General features: G+C 42.1%; 1 protein-coding gene across 11 annotated transcripts in view; it reads right to left on the bottom strand.

The window, feature by feature from the left end:
* Positions 1–20,231, bottom strand: part of LOC131069149 (protein SHOOT GRAVITROPISM 6) — a 381,540-nt gene that overhangs the window by 256,828 nt on the left and 104,481 nt on the right. For 7 of the 11 annotated variants that reach the window (XM_058004502.2, XM_058004498.2, XM_058004497.2 and 4 more), the window contains 4 exons: positions 18,176–18,253; positions 17,916–17,983; positions 17,696–17,795; positions 1,511–1,639 (listed from right to left, as the gene is read on the bottom strand). In XM_058004502.2, the coding sequence (XP_057860485.2) occupies positions 1,511–1,639; positions 17,696–17,795; positions 17,916–17,983; positions 18,176–18,253 (375 nt within the window). The remainder of the gene's footprint in view (positions 1–1,510; positions 1,640–17,695; positions 17,796–17,915; positions 17,984–18,175; positions 18,254–20,231) is intronic. The other 4 variants (XM_058004504.2, XM_058004506.2, XM_058004507.2 and 1 more) reach the window with 1 other exon arrangement.

Below are 20,231 nucleotides of genomic sequence, written 5' to 3'. Positions count from 1 at the left end.
ATCATCCAGATGCAAAAGCGAAAACATGGTTAACTTTGCTCTTCTGGCTAACATTCAAGAAGTTTCCAAACCTCAGGTGTTCGACAAAGCAAAAGGTAAACCTCAATATGAAAAAGCCATGGGAAGCTAACATCAGACTCATATGAAAAATGAAAAATGGGCTCTTTCAGATATTCCACTAAGGAAGAAACCAATTGCTGCAAATGGGTTTACAAAATCAAGTACAAAGCTGATGGTACACTTGACAAGTGCAAAGCATGGTTTTGTTGACGTGTATTTTGTACACAATCATACACAGAATAAAATACCTAAAGGCATCTTATCCTCTCTTGAGAAAATAGTCTCTAACTGCTGAAGATTCGCGTAAAGGATCAGTTAGGTAGACTCCAAGGTTCTTTTAGTGGGGTCTCCACGTGTGGACAAGCTCCAGTGGTATGATGTGATTTGCTGGAATCACAAGGGGACTTACATTGAACTTCCGATCTGCTTTGCTGGACACAGGCTCTTACTAACTTGGATTTGGAAAAAATGGAAAAAGGATAAGGGCGAAGAGAGGATCTAATCCTAATACTAAGAATGTAGGAGCAATGATTTGATTTTTGATGAAACTCTAACTAGGTCTTGTTTTGACATCAATGGAACATCTACACAAGGCTAGTGCGATCTTCTAAGGAAGCTTTATGATGTTCAAATCATCACCGCAGGCATAGATACCATCCAAGTTGATGCATATCAATGAAGAGGCAACAATTTGAAATTGAGCTTAGGCTAAATGATCCAGTTGACTACGCAAGGCAAGTCTGCAATCAACAAACTGCTAGTAGTATGGATATACGAATTCCATCATCAATTAATCACATTTCCTCCATTCATCTAATCATCTACCATCTAAGATTGAAGACTTAACAAGAAACCATGCAAATTGCAAGAAAACGACATATTTCACCATTACTTCAATGAAAATGGAGTTTGTTTACAATCAATGGCAACAATTTCTTGCCTTGTCCTCCTATTCTACTCTCTATCCACTAACTACTTTCAACTATTTCTATACTATCTCTCTCTAATTCTACATTATCTTTTACAAATGAAATGCTTGGGCTTATATAGTGCCCACAATACAATTTGATGGCTTAGATCAATTCAAGATCAATGGCCAAGATTCAACAATGAAAACCCTAATTAGGGTTTGTTACAACCATTACATAACATTTAATGCTTGACCAATGACAAAATTGTATTGCTTGGACACATGTCCCTTTTAGAAAAATTGACCAATGGATAGCCAGGGTAGGTACATCGGAGTTTGTGCCACCTTCCATGAGTTAAGTACATTGAATCTGGACATGCTGAGATGGACCTCACTGATTGGAGAAATGATGACTAGGATGCCACCTCATTTGACACTTGTAGCTTGCTAGATATTCAATTTGATGTCGTTGAGAGGCTATCTTTAATTAACTCTTGTCCTAACTCCTTTTGTCCTTGATTTGCAAGACGATTGATGTACCTTGCCTTGGAATGCTGGATTTGGAAGAGGTCGCCCTTGTCCTGGCTTGATCGTCCTGGCGAAGACCGTCCTGGCGAAGACCGTCCTTGATCCGGCTTGATTTTTCTTGATGAGATCTCCATTTGACGCCTACACAACATTTCAAAATTAGTAACAAGATTTTGCAATACATAACATAAATTAGAGAGCAAATTTTAGGAAACTTAATGATAAGTCCTTTATTAATCATTTCCTAAAAAAGACTGAGCTAAGGAAAAACAAAATTACAAAATTAAGGCAATGACAATCAAAATTCGAAATTAAAACAAGAGATCTTGCCATACCTTACTTGAGAGCTTAACTCTAAAATGCAAAATGAATAAAATCGCCTAGGCGAAATTTGAAATAAGATGGTCTTGATGTGATCTTCAAAAGAACGTTCCTCTTATCAACTTCGCCACCCTTCAAGTCTTGGACGTGATCTCCTCTTCAAGTTAGCAATTTCCCCACCCTTTGAATTTCAACGTGATCTTCAATTGCACCTTTGACGTGGTCCTAAATGGATCTCCAAGTTCACCCTTGACAAATCGCTCCACTGAAATCTCCAAAATATCGCACCACTCTAGATAATATTAGCGCCACCTTTGGTTTGAAATTCGCACTCCATACTTGAAATACTTCGCACTTCCTTCCTTCTCCTCAAGATCGCATGTAGAAAGCAAGAAATGATTATGTGAAAATGATTGTTTTCACCCTCCATATATAGCGCTTGCACCTTTTCATCCCTTAGGCCGACTTGAGGATATGAAACTATTTTTTAAATGATTTTTAAATTAAATAACAAGGCCGACCTCCCTTTGTAGCGCTTCAAATTCGATTTTTATATTAATTAATTAATTAATTATTAATGCCTTACGTTTTTAATTTGCAAATTTCAATTTTTAATAAAGGCAAAATAATTAATAAAAGATCAACGCCACATTAAATGCCAAATTAAATAGGATTTTCAATTTTTTATCGAACTTAGTATTTAAGGAAAATTTGAATTGCTTATTTGGCGCCAAAACTATGAAAATGAGAGGGACGTACCTCATCGCCCTGGTCCCTTGGAGAGGGACAGGAGCGATCCATGATTTTGTCTTGATTTTTGCATTTTTCACGTTCAACTCCTTCATCTCCACGTTCAACATTAATCATCATGATGAGCTCTTCGAATTTGATTGCCTTGCATGCGTTCATGAGTGTCTTTGGATGTTCATCGCCCTGGTCCTTGTCCAAAGGACAGGAGCGATCTTCAAATTTCCACGTTCAATATGCATCCTTTTATCTTCGATCTTCATTGTGATGTCCTCCAAACGTCGTCCCTTGCCTCGCTTAACCTCACCTTGCTTTGATCTTGAAGGAATATGAGTGCTCTTGATAGGATCGCCCTGGTCCTTGTCCAAAGGACAGGAGCGATGTGAGCTTTTTACCTTGATTAGCAATGTTTGGACGTTCAAAACTCCTGTATGTTATCTTCAAACGATGCCTTAGACCTTTTATTACCTTATGAAATCTTGTTCTTACGTAAATCTTGCACAAAATGACCAATGCATCTAACATCGCCCTGGTCCCTTGGAGAGGGACAGGAGCGATCTATGTCCTAGGATGCGAATTTCATCATTGTGACGACCTTTTAATGTTTGTGCTTGCTAAAGACGCCTTGAAATGTCCCTCGCCACCTTGTCTTGACTTGGATCGACCTTGAACTTGCATAGGAAGTAACATCACCATTGTATCGCCCTGGTCCCTTGGAGAGGGACAGGAGCGATCCTCCTTTTGTAGCCTTTATCTCACTTTGTCAGGTTCCAAGTCTATATTCAACGGATTCGTCTTTCTTCACTCCATTCGTTCATGCCTTGACATTGTTTGTAACTTTGCAAGAAAATCAATTATATCAAAAATCGCTCTGGTCCCTTCCTGAGGGACAGGAGCGAACTTAAGCATTTTGGTCCTTTGTTGACGTTTGATAATCTTCAATTTGTCTTCAACGGGTTCGATTGACCTCCTTTCTTGCCTTCGAACATAAAATTTGCTTGATCTTTGCCCAGATCGTACCTTATGAAGAATTTCGCTCTGGTCCTTCAGTGAGGGACAAGAGCGAATTTGACCCTCTAGGCAAAAACTTCATCATTTCATTGTTTTTGATCGAGTCTGGATGCTCTATCATGCTCATTTCGTCCTTCACCATGCCTATGATGTCTCGATTCGTCCAAACAAGGTCAGGAATGGCTCAACTAAGCATTTTCGCTCTGGTCCCTTGGTGAGGGACACGAGCGATTCGCCTTGGTCCCTTGGAGAGGGACAGGAGCGCTTTTCGCTCTGGACCCATGGAGAAGGACACGAGCGAAATTTGACTTTTCGCACTCTCGATCAGGACAATTTTAATGGAATATAACATTTAAGTATAAGTGACATTTCTTTCTATGTTTCTTCTTTCTTATACTTTAAGTTATATTCCATATATACTTTCAGGATGTTTGAGAGTGGTTTCAGACCTCCAGGAGTCATATTGCAAAATCTAGTTTTTGGAGGTTTTTTTCAGTTTCCAGACTTAGTCAAATTTCAGGGTCAGGACATTCCAGACTTAGCCAAATTTCAGGATCAGGACCTCACTCAAGCCGGACTTGCTTATCCATGTGATCTCCCCGACAGCACTTCAAGTTATATTCATTTGATAAAATGTACCTCTTTGGACCTTTTCACATCGTCAAGACGTTAAAATCTTGCAAGGACAAAGCAAAATTGGATTTGTAGCTCCGGTCCTTCACTGAGGGACAGGAGCGATTTTTCCCCTGTAGGCATTTCTGTGTTCATGAAAATCTTCAATTTATATTCAATGGAAAGATCTCGCCTTTCTCCATCACTTCCAATTCGTAATTCATCTTGACCCTGCAGGAATAGTAAAATATTTGAAAACGAGCTCCCGTCCTTCACTAAGGGACAGGAGCGATTTTGCTCCTACAGGCCAAAATAACATGATTTTACACATTTTAACACTTCACAAGGCGAAAATAAATCATTTGAAATGCCTAGGATCAAAAATCAAAAAATGTCAAAATTTGGTCAAAAATATTCAATTGGACAAAAATTCACATTTCATCTTCAACACTTAGACAAATTTAAGCTCTGCATCAACATTCCAATTGAAAATTAGACCATTCTGGCAAATTCATTGCATTCAAAATTTGCATTCTAGAAAAGGAAAATCAAAAAGCTCCCAAAAACGACTGGATTTTTGGCCTGAAAAGACAAAATTAAAAAACCCTAAGGCTTGACCCTAAATCCAGACAACTAACAGACTAACAAAACCCTAGAAAAAGCAAAGCGAAAACGAGCAAAACGAGCAAAAAACATGGGTCCCCATTTGCAATGGGGCGATGTGTGAAAACGTCACAACAGGTTTGTAGCAAAAGGGTTCTTGCAGAGAGAACGCATTGACTATGACGAGACCTTATTACGATAATAGATAGTTTTTATTTCCTGTTAATGGTTATCCATTGTTGTTAGCAGCAATATTGTAAGCAAATAAAACTAGTTAATTAAGTTGTAAGTTGTAATTGTCTTGGTTAGTGGCAACCGAGGGATGGTAGTTGCGGTGCGACGGTTGGCGCTCGCACCCCCTCGGTATCTTTATATACTTCCGAATGTAACTTGTGAGACACAATTATGAATGAAATAAGATCTCTTATATTTTATCTGACATCTATGGCATTATTATTCTGCATTACGTGTTCTATCTGTGTACTTTAAGTTATTCACCCAAGAGGGTAAACATTTGGCGTCGTTGCCTAGACGTACTCGGGAACGGAAGACGCGGATGGCGCACAGACACGATGGGCCTACCCGTTGGTGAGATAAACCCAGAGGCTGACGACATGCAAACAGAGCTCTACAACGGAGAAGTCAATTCTGCTCCGGGTAGCCATCGAGACCTACGTCCGACGAGAGGCCATGGAGGCGGAAATCCCACCAAGTGCCGTAGGGACAGCACTGGAGGTTAGCCCGGCAGTAAATCGGTTGATGAACCATCTTCCCCGGCTGCTTGCACAAGCATCGCTGGTACAGCAAGCTCGCCTAGAGGAGATTGCCCAGGAAGAGAAACGCCAACAAATTCTTCAACAGTATGAAGAAAGCAGTCGTCAGGAAGCGGAGCAGGATGGCACGAGGCCAGGAAGGAATTGAACCCTGAATGCCCTCGGGATAACGAAACATTTTATATTCAAATAAAGGTGTCATTATATTGACACGAGTTGTATTGATGAAATGAATTAATAAAGGCGTGTTCTGGTTTATGTGTTGTGAATTATGGAAATGTATGGGAATTAATGCCCAACCTATTAAATAAAGATAGAAATAAAAAAGTAGAAATGGACAAGTGGGAGGTCGTGCAGAGGGCCTTGATTCTAGAACAGCAAGTAGAACATAGACGGAGGCTGAGGCAACTTGCCGAGGGACGACCTGCCGAGGGGTGGCCCAAAGGGAACCAAGCTGGTGTCACGGAGGGTGCAGAAGCCGAGGGAAATTTCTACGCGTCGCCAGAACACCGTAGGGTGCGGAGCCACAAAGAGTTTTTGGAGGAAACAAGGTTACGGCGGAATCTAGTCGAAGAGACTCGGGATCAGTTTAGAAACTTATCCCTTACGCCACGAAGTGAGGATCATGAGAGGGAGCCAGGAGTGGGTGCGGGCGACAATGGAGGGGAAGACAACCGTACGGTTGGAGGTGCCACACACAGCAGGCAAAGCACCGTACCTCCAGTTACCCATGCAGGACACACCACCGGCGCCGAAGAGAGCGGCGCACAGATGCAGCCACAGCCACCTCCAGGAAGACGACCCCCCTCGATGGCGGGCAAACAAAAGTTGCCTAAATTCAATGGAGATGGCAACGATGACCCCGTACGGCACTGTCGTACATGTCAAACAATATGGTCAGCCAACGGGGTAGTTGACAAAGCGGATTGGGTGGTGCAATTCCCTGCCACTCTGAGAGGAGTAGCCATTGATTGGTACTCTGATGTGGACAAAACAAACGTGGGAACATGGGACGACCTACAGAAAGCTTTTGAAAAGGAGTTTCGACTCCTTTGAGATGATAATGAGATCGTGGCCGAGATACTAAGCACAAAGCAGGGAAAGCACAAAACAGTGCGAACATACAACCGACAATTAAAGGAATTACTGGGGAAGATGGAGGACTAGCCGGTTGACAGACTAAAGAAGAGATGGTTCGTGGAAGGGTTGCGGTCATCCCTGCGAAGGAAAATGAAAATTGTAATGCCCACTTCATACGATGACGCATACAACCGTGCGATGGATTTGGAAAGTGAAGACAAAACATCGCAGAAGAAAAAGGACAAGTCCTCTGGAGAAAAGGAGTCCTCGAGAAATAGTAGTAGTGACGAATCATCAAGTAAGAAGGTACAAGCGCTCCAAAAGGATATGCACCGTATGATGAAGGAATTTAAGAACATGAAAGGAAGCACGAGTAAAAACAAAGACGTGTGGTGCACTGATTGTAAGGAAGAAGGCCACACAAAAGGCACCTGCCCGAAGAAGGCCTTTTGTGAGATTTGCCAAGTGATGGGACACTCCATCAAGGAATGCCCATACAACATGAAAACCCAAAGTACGCAAATGAGCCAAGTGTTGTTCACTGAGCAGGCCACAACATCCGCACCAACGGGTATGGCCCAACAAACCAACACAATGGCATCATCTGGAGGTTACCGGGACAACAAACGCGGTGGCGGAAGGAATAACAACAACAACAATAACGGAATCTATATCCAGTATGACGCCAAGGGCCAGCCAATGATCCAATGTAGGGCCTGTAATCAGTGGGAGCACTTCACCCATGATTGCACGAAGGAAGCCACCCCTCAACACCTCTGCCGATGGTGTGGGCCAGGCGACCATAAGGACGCAAATTGCCCAAAGGCAGGGGTTAATCTCCTCAACATTGAGAAGGCTGAGAAGACGGGTGAGAAAGAAGTACTGGCGGTCACCCGCGCTCAGACGAAAAAGGCCACTTATCTCGACCCCCGTACGGAGAAGGAGAGATTACGGGAGGCAAAGGCCAATATTGAACGTGAGATGACGGCTAAACGACGGAACAACGAGGTGGTGAGTACATCATCCCGTACGAAAGCTGAAAATAACATCATTGGGCAAGTACTGCAGATGGAAGTACCTATAAGGGTAAAGGACCTTCTAGAAACAATGCCACAGTTAAGAACTGCCATTTTTAGTTCCATACAAACCACTGCGCAGGCACCTTTACGTGCCACACGGGCGGAAGTTTCGGTCAGCCCCTCAGCTGACCCAATGTTGTTGACTTTAAATAGTGGTCAGCATCCTGCTGTAGTAGAGATGGGAATTCTCGGGGCTATCCTCAAATACACCATCGTGGACGGAGGTTCAGGGGTGAATGTACTGCCAGAGGATACGTGAAAGAAGCTGGGGAAGCCAACACTATGGCCACCCACGTTCAACTTGGTAGGTGCAGACCAACACGGCATCAAGCCACTCGGCACCCTGATGGCCCAGCCAGTCACCATCGACACACAACCCTTCATACTAGATTTTGTGGTAATCCCACTCAAGAAGAAGGGGTACGACGCCATCTTAGGCAGAGGGTGGCTGGTTACAGCAAAGGTGAACCACGACTGGAAAAAGAACACCCTTTCTATGGAGAAAGGGGGGCGGAAGTACACCATTGATTTGAGGACCCAGGTTGTCGGCGAGGAACTAGCATCATCTTCGAAATCGGAGGGTAAAGGAAAAGGCGACCTGAGGGACGAAGGACGGGGCTGCAAGGAGCCCAACAACGAAGGGATTCTCAAACTAGGAGAGTGCTCCGAGGATGAGACAGGGTCATTGAACGGGCACTTCCACTGGCAGATGGAGGATTACGAAATGTTCCAGAGCTACAGGCTCGAAGTAGAGGAACCAGAGCAAGTAACAGAGGAGGTGTACCTACCAGAATACAGAGAATATTGGAAGGGAGACGCCCCAAACCTCGGTGACGTAGACAATCCCAAGATCATTTGTGTGGGCAACAATTGGAACCCTGTGTGGAAGGCCGCAGCCTTCAAAATCTTTATTATTATTCTCCTTCTTATGTACGGGAAGGAGACCGTGGTCCCTGTAGAATTTGTGGTTCTAGGTCTTCGGATGGCCATTGAAAAGACATGCCACCAACAGGTCCAAATTGAAACCCTACCACAAAAAGCGTGCAGGAGACCCGAGAGGCCGGAAGGACACTCGAGAGTCCAGAGGGGAACCCGATAGGATGGAAGGGGACCTGAGAGGCCGAGCAGGCAACTCGAGAGGCACTGGACCAAATCGGGAGACTCTCGGGCGAGGCAAACCGAGAAAGAGCAATCCCAGAGGCACGAAACCCGAGCCGAATCTGGACACTTAGAAAGAAAAAAAAAAAATTGTATGAACGTATGGGTCCGTACGACAGTTGATCGTACGGTCGATTAAAAAAAAAAAAGAATTAAAAAACAAAGATGCCACGGTGGGACCACCGGCGGTGGTAACACCGACAGTGGGACCACCGGTGGCAACACTGGCGGTGGGACCACCGTGCGGTGGCAACACCGACGATGGACCACCATGCGGTGGATACACTGCCCACACAAAGAATAAGACACACAACCGCTCCATCATCAGTGGTCCACTGTACGATTGAACTGCGTTGGGCGTGCGGAAGGAGGACCGTACGGTGTGCACGGTTGACCATGTTGTTCGTACACTGGAGGTGTGTCTGTATGATAAGGAGGGTGTTGACCGCACGGGAAGGTGGTCGTACGATTGGAGGTGGCAATGTTGTTGTTGACCGTACAGGGAGGTTGTATGGCCGAGGTGCCATCGAGGACATTACAGAGGAAACAAAAAAAAAAAATAATGACAACCAAATTGGCAAATCATTCGATGACATGAAGAGCCAGGACGCTGAAAATATTAGAGTGGAGAAGAAGGGTTTTGACATCTTAAAATATCACAGAAATGATGCGCACCATGGACTTTCGTGTGGTTCTGAAGGTTGTAAATTGGTCTGATAAGGAGCGACAGGGAGTCCACCTGGGGCGCTGCCTCAACCCCGCTGGGGGCACTACCCCTCAACCTCGCTGGGGGCACTGCCCCCAGACCCCAGTTTATTTTTGAGCTACAATACACTTTTTGAGTTGCGCGAAGAGCATCAGAGAAGGCACGGTAAGTGTTGGGTTGTCCCGTACTGTGAGAAAGAAGCCTACAGCTAAGCATTGGCGGGGAAGCCATAAGACATAGAGGGAGATGGATTTGGAGGTACAAGCAGAGTCTGAGGGAAAGCATTGCGAAGTTGTACGGTACCAGGGAGTTATTCAATTCAGTTATTAGCCTTTGGGGAGTGTGATGGAGGATTTGAGGCATCTCCTAGCCTTTGTGACCGAAGGTTGTGGCCACTTCCAGGCATGAATGGTACGCTTTGAGAAACTTGGAGTATGTCTCGGTTGGACATGAGGTTGCCTTGGTGGATGCACAGAGGGCTCGGGAGGAGCTGACCACCAGGTTGGAGGCAATACTAGCATGAGACTTAGCTCGGCGTAGCCAAGAGTTGGATGCCAAGAGGGCAGCGTAGGTGGCTATCGAGGACAAATTGGCTAGGGAGAGTGTCATTTGAGTAGCAGTTGGTGGAGGCTGACAAGCGTGTTTTGCAGACAAGTTGGGTTTAGGCACAGGAGGATTGGACTATGAAGGAAAAAAAAAAAAAGAACTCTTGCGGAAGCAATAATGGTGCTATCCGCACTTGAGCATAGGATGGTAGCAGAAAAGGGTTTTTAAGCGAGGCCGCAGCAGGTGTATAAGTTTCGGGCTCGACTCGCATCAGCAGTTCTGTTTAATGTCATCTCTATTTTGTATTAAGTCGTCCGGAGTCGACTTCTTTTCTTTTGGGGGGGATGATGTTAGCGGCAATATTGTAAGCAAATAAAACTAGTTAATTAAGTTGTAAGTTGTAATTGTCTTGGTTAGTGGCAACCGAGGGATGGTAGTTGCGGTGAGACGGTTGGCGCTCGCACCCCCTCGATATCTTTATATACTTCCGAATGTAACTTGTGAGACACAATTATGAATGGAATAAGATTTCATATATTTTATCTGATATCTATGGCATTATTATTCTGCATTACGTGTTTTATCTGTGTACTTTAAGTTATTCACCCGAGAGGGTAAACAATTGTAATCTACAGTAAATACTTAGTTAGCTGTTAGTTTTTTGTTAGCCAGAATAGAATGTTTCTATTCTTCACAATCATTTCCTAAGGAAACATCGTCTCTCATCTTGTATATAATGATCTCTTGATCTCTCTTAATATAAAGCAAATATTTTACCAATTACTTCATAATATGGTATCAGAGCCTGAATAAAGAATTTGTGAATTCTTTTCTGAGATTTTTTGGGCCTCTTGGTTTTGCTGCAAATTTCCGGAAATTTTTTGTTTTCAAAAGTTTTTCAAACAAAAATTCGTGAAGAATTTTTTCCGTTTTTTTTTAAATCTTCTATTTTTCGAGGTTGTTAAGGACTGTGTTCATCCCGTGTAACGATATTCTTCCTGTTTGCATCTGTTTGGCGAGGGTTTTCGGCATCTTTCGGCACAGTACAGACCCACCATTTTTTCTGCAACCTGCAACTTGGTCAAACTCACGTTTTCTGACTTTCGGCTAGGGTTTTGACCCACCAAATTCAGTCGAAAAAAATTTCTGAGCATAGATTCGTGGTAGTTTTTTCAAGAGCTCAACTGGGCTATCATCCATTTTTCTGGGTGTCTTGATTTTCGAGCCAACTGATCCAAATTCCGATAGCATATTCTTTCTGGGTTTTTCAAGCTCTCTTTTGGGTGCCTCTTCATTTTTTATGGGTCCTCCGACATTTTGCCTCGAGGTACGTGCCTTCTCAATTTTTCACAGAAATTTGTGCCATGGCATCTCTGACGAATATTCTGCTAGAGGGAAATCAGAAGTTCAATGGTCGAAACTATAGCACATGGAAGCACCAGATGCTAACCATCTTCGAATATCGTGGCAGCGATCAGGTGGTTATGGGTACTACTCAGCGTCCGACTACAGCTGGTCTTGATCAGGGTGCATATGACCAGCATAATCGGGAGGCAATGATGCTTCTCAAATTATCCATAGCTGATGATCAGCTCCCTCCGATTCCATCCGGCAAAACAACTGCCGAGATATGGGCGCATCTCAAAACCCTACATGAGACTTCTGATAAAAGCAAGGCCTTCTTTCTCAAGAACACTCTGTTTTCTATTGTCATGGATGAGCGGAAATCGCTCCAGGATCACCTGAATAGTATTCAAGAAATCCGTGATCAGTTGCTTGCCATTGGACGCAAGATGGAGGAAGAGGACATTGTGGTAATCACCCTTAAAAGTTTACCCAAGTCCTACGCGCATTTTATCGAAACTCTCAACATCACTTCTACTGGTGTTGATCTGAAGTTCACAGATCTCTGCACACTTCTGCTTCAGCAAGATCGGTGGACATAGCAATTCGGTAGGAGTTCCAACTCCACCTCCATAGAACAAGCCTTTGCTACTAATTCTTTTCACAAGGATAAGGGCAAGTCTCATTCTCAGCAGTCTTCTCAGCAGAAACCCTCTGCTCATGCATTAGAAGGCTCGAAGAAAAAGAACATTCAATGCAACTACTGCCACAAGTATGGTAACATGAAGGTTGAATGTCGAAAGCGCTTAGCTACCCAAGCTAAGCAATCTAATTCGCAGCCCAAAGTGAATAGTGCAGAGCACACTGAGCAAATGGAATCTGCCTTTTACGCCTTCATGACTAAAAGACCCGCAGATCATGTCAAATCGTTTGCCTAGTATATTGATTCAGGTGCCTCTCGTCATTTCACCCACCGTCGAGACTGGTTCACTGACTACCAGCCTTATTCAAATTCTATTATATTTGGTGGCGGGGAAGAATACACGGTTGTTGGCAAAGGCAACATTCAGATTCAGTCTGCTGGGAGGAATCTCATTTTCCTCGATGTCTTCCACGTTCCAGGGATGGAACTCAATCTACTCTCAATCAGTCAAATGCTGCAACACTCTCCATGGTTGGATGTCACCTTCAGTTCACATCAGTGCACCATCACTGATCGAGAGACTCAGTAAGTTGTTGCAGTTGGTCTTGAGGATCATGGTCTTTTCAAACTTGCAGATTCTGGTGTTTCTCAAGACCTTGCTATGGCTGCTCGGCAATCTTCTCTCAATACACTTTGGCATCAGCGATATGGGCACTTAAATGTGCGCTATCTTGCTCAGCTTGCTTGAGATGCGCTTGTCCTCGAATTGCCAGAGATTCAGACTCAGCAGCTTGGAGTTTGTGATGCATGCCAGGCTGGGAAGCAACATCGCACACCCTTCAAAAGTGGCGATTCATGGCGGGCTTCTCAGGTACTTCAGCTTGTTCATGTTGATATCTGCAGCCCTATGGCTACTCCTTTTGTTCTTGGGTCTAGGTATTTTCTGTTGTTTGTTGATGATTTCAATAGAAAAACGTGGGTCTATTTTCTTGCAAAGAAATCAGAAGCGTTTACTGTATTTCAGAAGTTTAAACCTCTAGTTGAAAAAGAGTCCGGGAAATCTATTATTGCTCTTAGATCAGATAATGTGGGGGAATTTTGTTCTAATGAATTCTCTAGCTTTTGTGATATTCATGGCATTAAGCGTCAGTTAACCACACCCCAACAGAACAGTGTGGTTGAATGTCGGAACAGAACAATCACTGAGATGGCTAGATCCATGCTCAACCACAAACATGTTCTGAAGCAATTTTGGGCAGAAACAGTTAACACTGCAGTCTACCTTTTGAACCGGTCACCCACTGTGGCGGTCAAAGGCAAGACTCCGGAAGAGGCTTGGTCAGGTCGCAAGCCCAAAATCAGTCATCTGAAAGTTTTCAGCTCCCTTGCTTATGTTTGGATCCCTGATGCTTCACGCACCAAGTTGGATGCCAAGAGCCAGAAACTTATGCTTACTGGATACAGTAGTCTTCACAAAGCCTACCGCTTGATCGACATTGAGACATCTCATCTCCTGTATAGTCGTGATGTAATCTTTGATGAGCAGCAAGGAACCTTCATGCTTGTCTCTCCTGTTTCTGATTCAGTAAACCAGCCTATGAAGGCTCATGATTTGGGAGTTAGACTTCCATTAGGTCCACCTGATGGGAGGGCTCCTGCAACTCCAGTAGCTCCAGTTATCCCAATGATTCCTGTACATACACCTCCAGCTTCTCCTGCAAGATCACCCAGATTTGCAGATGCTTCACCTGATTTTGATCCAGATTCTTCTGATGAGGAACCTGATCATAGAGCATCTCCTGATGCTAATGTTGGTCCTTCTCCTCTCCGGCCTAAATGGTGGGCCAAGACACTTGCTGATCTTCGGGATGATGAGCTCATCGACGGGAGAACTGCTCAAAAAAAGAGCAAACCTGCAGGGACAATTAATTTTGCTCTCATGGCCAACATTCACAGTGTGTTTGAACCTCTAACATACTCCGAGGCCAAAGGTATTCTAGAGTGGGAACAGGCTATGCAATCTGAACACTAGAGCTTGTTGAAGAATCACACCTGTGACCGATCTGATCTTCCACCAGGAAGAAACCCATTGGCTGCAAATGGGTCTACAAAATCAAATACAAGTCTGATGGTACTTTGGATAAGTACAAAGCTCGTTTAGTTGCAAAGAGCTTTTCTCAGCGTCAAGGCATTGATTATGAGGAGACCTTTGCTCCTACAGCGAAGATGAGCACTATCAAATTAGTCCTAGCCATGGTAGCACAGTTTGGCTGGAAGGTCCATCAGATGGACGTCAAGAGTGCTTTCCTGAATGGTGACCTACAAGAAGAGGTCTACATGTCGCAGCCTCCAGGTTTCAAGATTGTAGGTAAAGAACACCAAGTTCTCAAATTGGTGAAAGCTCTCTATGGTTTGAAGCAGGCCCCTAGGGCATGGTACATGAAAATTGATAAGTACCTCAGTGATCAAGGCTTCAAGAGGAGTTCTTCAGACTCAAACTTGTACATCAAGACTACTGATAGTGATATCATCCTTCTGGTCATTTATGTGGATGATTTGATCATCACCGGCAATTCGACATCTTTGATTCAGGTAATCAAACAGAGTTTATGCCAATCTTTTGACATGATTGACCTTAGGCTCATGCATTATTGCCTCGGTGTTGAGGTTTGGCAGCAGCCTTCTGGTATATTCATTTCTCAATCTAATTATGCTAGGGCTCTTTTAGACAAGTTTTGTATGTAGGATTGCAAGACTGCATCTACACCTATGGAGAAAGGTCTGAAGTTATCAACCAAGTCGGATTCTCCTCTCGTTGATGATACTACATACAGGCAACTAGTAGGCAGTCTCATCTACCTCTCTGCTACTAGACCTGATATCAGCTTCGCAATCAGCTACATTTCACGCTTTATGACAGCTCCCAAGGCTGATCATTGGATGGCCACAAAGCGTGTGCTTCGTTATGTGAAGGGCACTACTGATTATGGAATTCTTTTCTCTCGGAGTTCTAATCCTAAACTCAATGGATTCACAGATTCAGATTGGGCAGGCTCTGTTGACGATAAAAAGTCAACTTCTGGATATGTGTTTAGTTTGGGATCTAGTGCCGTCACATGGACTAGTAAGAAGCAACAGGTTGTTTCTCTCTCCTCTACAGAGGCAAAATACAGAGAGGCAGTTAAGGTAGGTTGTGAAGCTGTCTGGCTTCGTCGGATGCTTGGGGATATGCAGATGTCACCAACAAGCCTGACCACTTTGTTTGTTGATAACGATGGCGTTATCAAGTTAGCCCGGAATCCAGTCTTCCATGAATGAACCAAGCATGTAGATGTTCATTGTCATTACATACGATTGAAGACAGGATCATAGACTTGCAGTATGTTCCTACAGCGGATCAGACTGCAGACATTCTCACCAAGCCACTTGGTCCAGATAAGTTTGTCAAATTCAGAGGACAGCTTGGTGTACCGGATAGGTTAACCATTAAGGGAGGGTATTACGATAATAGATAGTTTCTATTTCCTGTTAATGGTTATCTATTGTAATCTACTATAAATACTTAGTTAGTTGTTAGTTTTCTGTTAGCCAGAATAGAATGTTTCTATTCTTCACGATCGTTTCCTAAGGAAACATCGTCTGTCATCTTGTATATAATGATCTCTTGATCTCTATTAATATTAAGCAAATATTTTACCAATTACTTCGTAATAGGCCTTTGCTCCTACAAGGAAGATAAGCACCATCTGTCTAGTTCCATCCATGGCAGTTCAGTTGGTTCAATAATCCCTTCTCAATGAGGACTTGGAGAAAGAAGTGTACATGATAGCCAGAGTTTTCAAGTTGCAATAAAGGAGCATCAGGTATGCAGACTAACGAAAGCTCTTTATGGCCTGAAGCAAGCAGCCAAAACATAGTACATAAAGATTGACAACTGTTTAATTTAACACAGGTTCCAAAGAAGTCATTTAAATCCAAATTTATACATCAAAAGCGTCACCAATAATATCATTCTACTAATCATTTATGTAGATGATATCGTCGTTACAAGTAGTGAGGTGCATTTGATTGAAAAATTGAATGTATTTGAGTACAACTTTTGACATGACAAACTTAGGCCTCCTACATTATCGCCTAGCTGTAAAGGTTTGGCAAGCAAGTGGTGGTATGTTAATTTCTCCATCTAAATATGTCAGGCGTTTCCTCAACAAGTTCAAAATGATAAATTGCAAAATCTTTTCTACATATATGGAGAAAAGGCTAAAGCTTTCAACCAAAATAGACTCGAAGGTAATCAATGAGCCAACATTAACGGAAATAGTGGGCAGCCTTATCTTACTGCCACTAAACCTGATTTGTGCTATGTTGTGAGTTACATTTCCAGATTCATGACAGCACCTAAGGCAAAACATTGGGTTGCAGTGAAGTGTGTGCTGAGATATGAAAGGCACTTGACTTTGGCATTCTATGTAGAAAAAGCAAATATCCTAGGCTGGTTGGGTTCATAGATTCAAACAAGGCAGGTTCAGTTGATGACAGGAAATCCACTTCGGAACATGTTTTTAACTTTGGTAGGGCTGTAGTCACATGGACCAATAAGATACAGTAGGCAATAGCTCTTTCCTCAACAAAAGCAGAGTATTGGGGAATAGTCAAGGATCAGTGATGCTGCAATATAGTCCGAGGACCAGATGGTAGACATTTTTACCAAGTCCTTGAGTTATGACAAATTTGTAAAATTTCAAGATAAACATGGTGTAGTTAGTAGATTAACCGCTAAGGCAGAGTATTAGAGTGATATTGCAAAATTAGTTTATAATGGTCAATTAAGTCATTAAGATATACTTTAGGAATATTCTTTTATTTTTTTAGATAAGTTCTTATCCTCTGCTTTCTTAGTTGTCGATCTAATTCTTATCAAAAAGATCTTTGTAACTCTTATTTAAGGTGACTTCCGTTGCTTCGTAAATATTGAATATCTTAGTAATCATTCTATATGTTATTACTTTTCATAATACTCTCTTTATAAATATAGTATTCTACAATTATACCGCAACCCCTTGGACAAAAAATATTTAATTGTCATAAAAGTAATATCCATAGATCTTGAAGAAAAAACATAGCATACAAAGTTTTGTCAAATTTTGTGATTTTTCATTAATAATACCTCTTATTTTAGTCAAGAATTTGCAAAAAATAAAAAATTGTTTAATTTAGTTTCCTTTCTACACGAACAAGAAAATTTAAGCATTTTACTGTTTTTACTAGATATCCTCCAGCTTTTGTTGTTTATACAATATTTAAATCATCAATCCTAATTTTTACAAAATCAATAAAGAGATTCTATTTAGACATATATCATGAAAACACGGATTACAACAGAGCATGTGAATAAAGAACAAAGATGATGAAGGAACAAAGCCTTGATATCTAACATGACTAAATTCAAAAAACATATAACAAATTTTGTTTCATTCCAGAATACTTCCAGTGCATATGCGTTGTTAATTTATATCTCTCATAAATGTAGCACTAAACAGGTTAGCAAACAGATTTTGTAGCTAAGAATACTACCTCTGCAAGAGACTTCCGAACACTCAGGTCCTGCTCATCCAACAATGATTTTACAGCTTCAATGAGAACTAGTCTCCTTTCATACCAAGCTTCAGACAACCTCCATGGTTACAAACAATAGTGGTTAAGACAAGATTCATCAAAACAAACTCATTAGAAAAGATAAGCAACTTAGAAGAATCCAGTTTGTCTAACAATGCATGGTACAATGAAGTCAAACCTAGGTAATAGATGCTTCAGAACACAAAGTGCCCCGAGCTTAAAAAGATCTTCTTTAGAATTTATTTTCTGTGGCAGAAAAAGCAAATTAAATAAGTTTCAAAAATGACATGATTAAATCATTAATTTATAATGAAGAATGTATTTGTGCATAAGTACATATCTGATATTAGGTGACTGCTTACATCCATGTCAATTACTATAACAATTAACTAAAATTTCAAAACCTAATGCCTCAAATTACTCAATATGCTTACGCACACTCATAAGGAAATCGAAAATATCATCATGGTACAGCATCCCAATAGTAAGAAAGCAGCGTAGTATCTCATTGTAATTCTGCAAACAAAACATTTAGCCCATCCAATAATCAAACTAATTACAAATAGCCAGTATATCTATGCTGAGTGAAAATTTAGGAAGTCCATAGAAACAACCAATATATCCTCTTAATGTCAATGCCTTGTAAAAATTTAGAAAGTGCATCATAACAACCAATACATGCTGATAAATTGAGAAAAGACATGAAAATTTGAGAAACCCTTTAAACTGGACATCTTGAAAGCTTCACTCCATAACAATAACTAGTTTGGCCTCAATTTGAATTAATAGCATCTTGTATATAAAGTTTACTAATAATAAAGACAATTCTGATTATAATGTAAGAAAACAGCATAGCATCATAACAACCAATACATGCTGGTAACTTGAGAAAAGACATGAAAATTTGAGAAACCCTTTAAAGTGGACATCTTGAAAGCTTGACTCTATAACAATAACTAGTTTAGCCTCAATTTGCATTAATAGCATCTTGTATATAAAGTTTATCAATAATAAAGACAATTCTGATTATAATGTAAGCAAACAGTGTTGAGACATGGACCAGCTAGGACTCGAACCTAGGACCTTCCATACGCTGCTAGAGTGCTCTACCACTGAGCTACTGGCCCCTCTTGGACCAGTCCATCATCGGTCCGGGTACACCAACAACCCCCCTTAAGCCACACCTCTCGTGTGCTTGGGGCTCCTAGCCTAGACCTGGCTCTGATACCATGTTGAGACATGGACCAGCTAGAACTCGAACCTAGGACCTTCCATACATTGTTGGAGTGCTCTACAACTGAGCTATTGGCCCCTCTTGGACCAGTCCATCGTCAGTCCGGATGTGGCTTATTTCCAGCACCAACACCCCTCTTAAGCCACACCTCTCGTGTGCTTGGGGCTCCTAGCCTGGACCTGGCTCTGATACCGTGTTGAGACATGGACCAGCTAGGACTCGAACCTAGGACCTTCCATACGCTGCTGGAGTGCTCTACCACTGAGCTATTGGCCCCTCTTGGACCAGTCCATCGTCAGTCCGGGTGTGGCTTATTTCCAACACCAACACCCCCCCTTAAGCCACACCTCTCGTGTGCTTGGGGCTCCTAGCCTAGACCTGGCTCTGATACCATGTTGAGACATGGACCAGCTAAGACTCGAACCTAGGACCTTCCATACGCTGTTGAAGTGCTCTACTACTGAGCTACTGGCCCCTCTTGGACCAGTCCATCGTCGGTCCGGGTGTGGCTTATTTCCAGTACCAACAAACAGCATAGCATCTTCTTCTAATTCTGCAACATAAACTCCCATTTATGGGCGAATAAGTAAAAAGCAGTGTAATAATGATTTGAGATGGCGGGCTCCAGATTGAGAGTGGAGATGAATTTTGATAGAGCCTTTAAAGGGAATCCAAGAAAGAGAGGTGCTCATTATATGCTTTGCAATCAAGGAGGCTTTGTCCTAGGTATTACAATGCTCGTGTGGGAGCAAACTAATAAATATGCAAGATGGGTAGCTTTATGAGCAGATATTATGGTCACATGTGCAACCGATTAGAAGGTGATTGAAGTGGTGGAGGATTCAATAATAATGGTAAACATGGTATTAAAAAAAATTATTCTAATTAGAAGCTATATTTAGTTCTTCAAGAAAGGAGAAATCCTACTTGTTGTCACGTCTCCTTTTGTTGAAAATTGGCTTTTGGTCAATATTAACCCATTTTATTCTTTTCTGAGTTAATCAAAAAAGAGTAAGTTGGAAAATATAATTTAATATTTATGAATGTCCAAATATTTTCAATATCAAAAGGAAACCAACAAATATTAGTTGGTGGTTGTTTGCCTCACTGGGTAAACAGAAAGAGTACAGAAGTAATGCAGAAATGAACAATGCAAGTACAAGATGAATATGAGAATGAGCTTTCCATTAATGACTCAGAATGCATTCAATGTCCATCGTATTATCTGTCATAAACATCACACCCTTCAATACCCGCAGG

Source organism: Cryptomeria japonica, chromosome 1 (assembly GCF_030272615.1).
Source record: "Cryptomeria japonica chromosome 1, Sugi_1.0, whole genome shotgun sequence".
Taxonomy (NCBI): Eukaryota; Viridiplantae; Streptophyta; class Pinopsida; order Cupressales; family Cupressaceae; genus Cryptomeria; species Cryptomeria japonica.
This window is presented reverse-complemented; position numbering and strand designations above follow the sequence as displayed.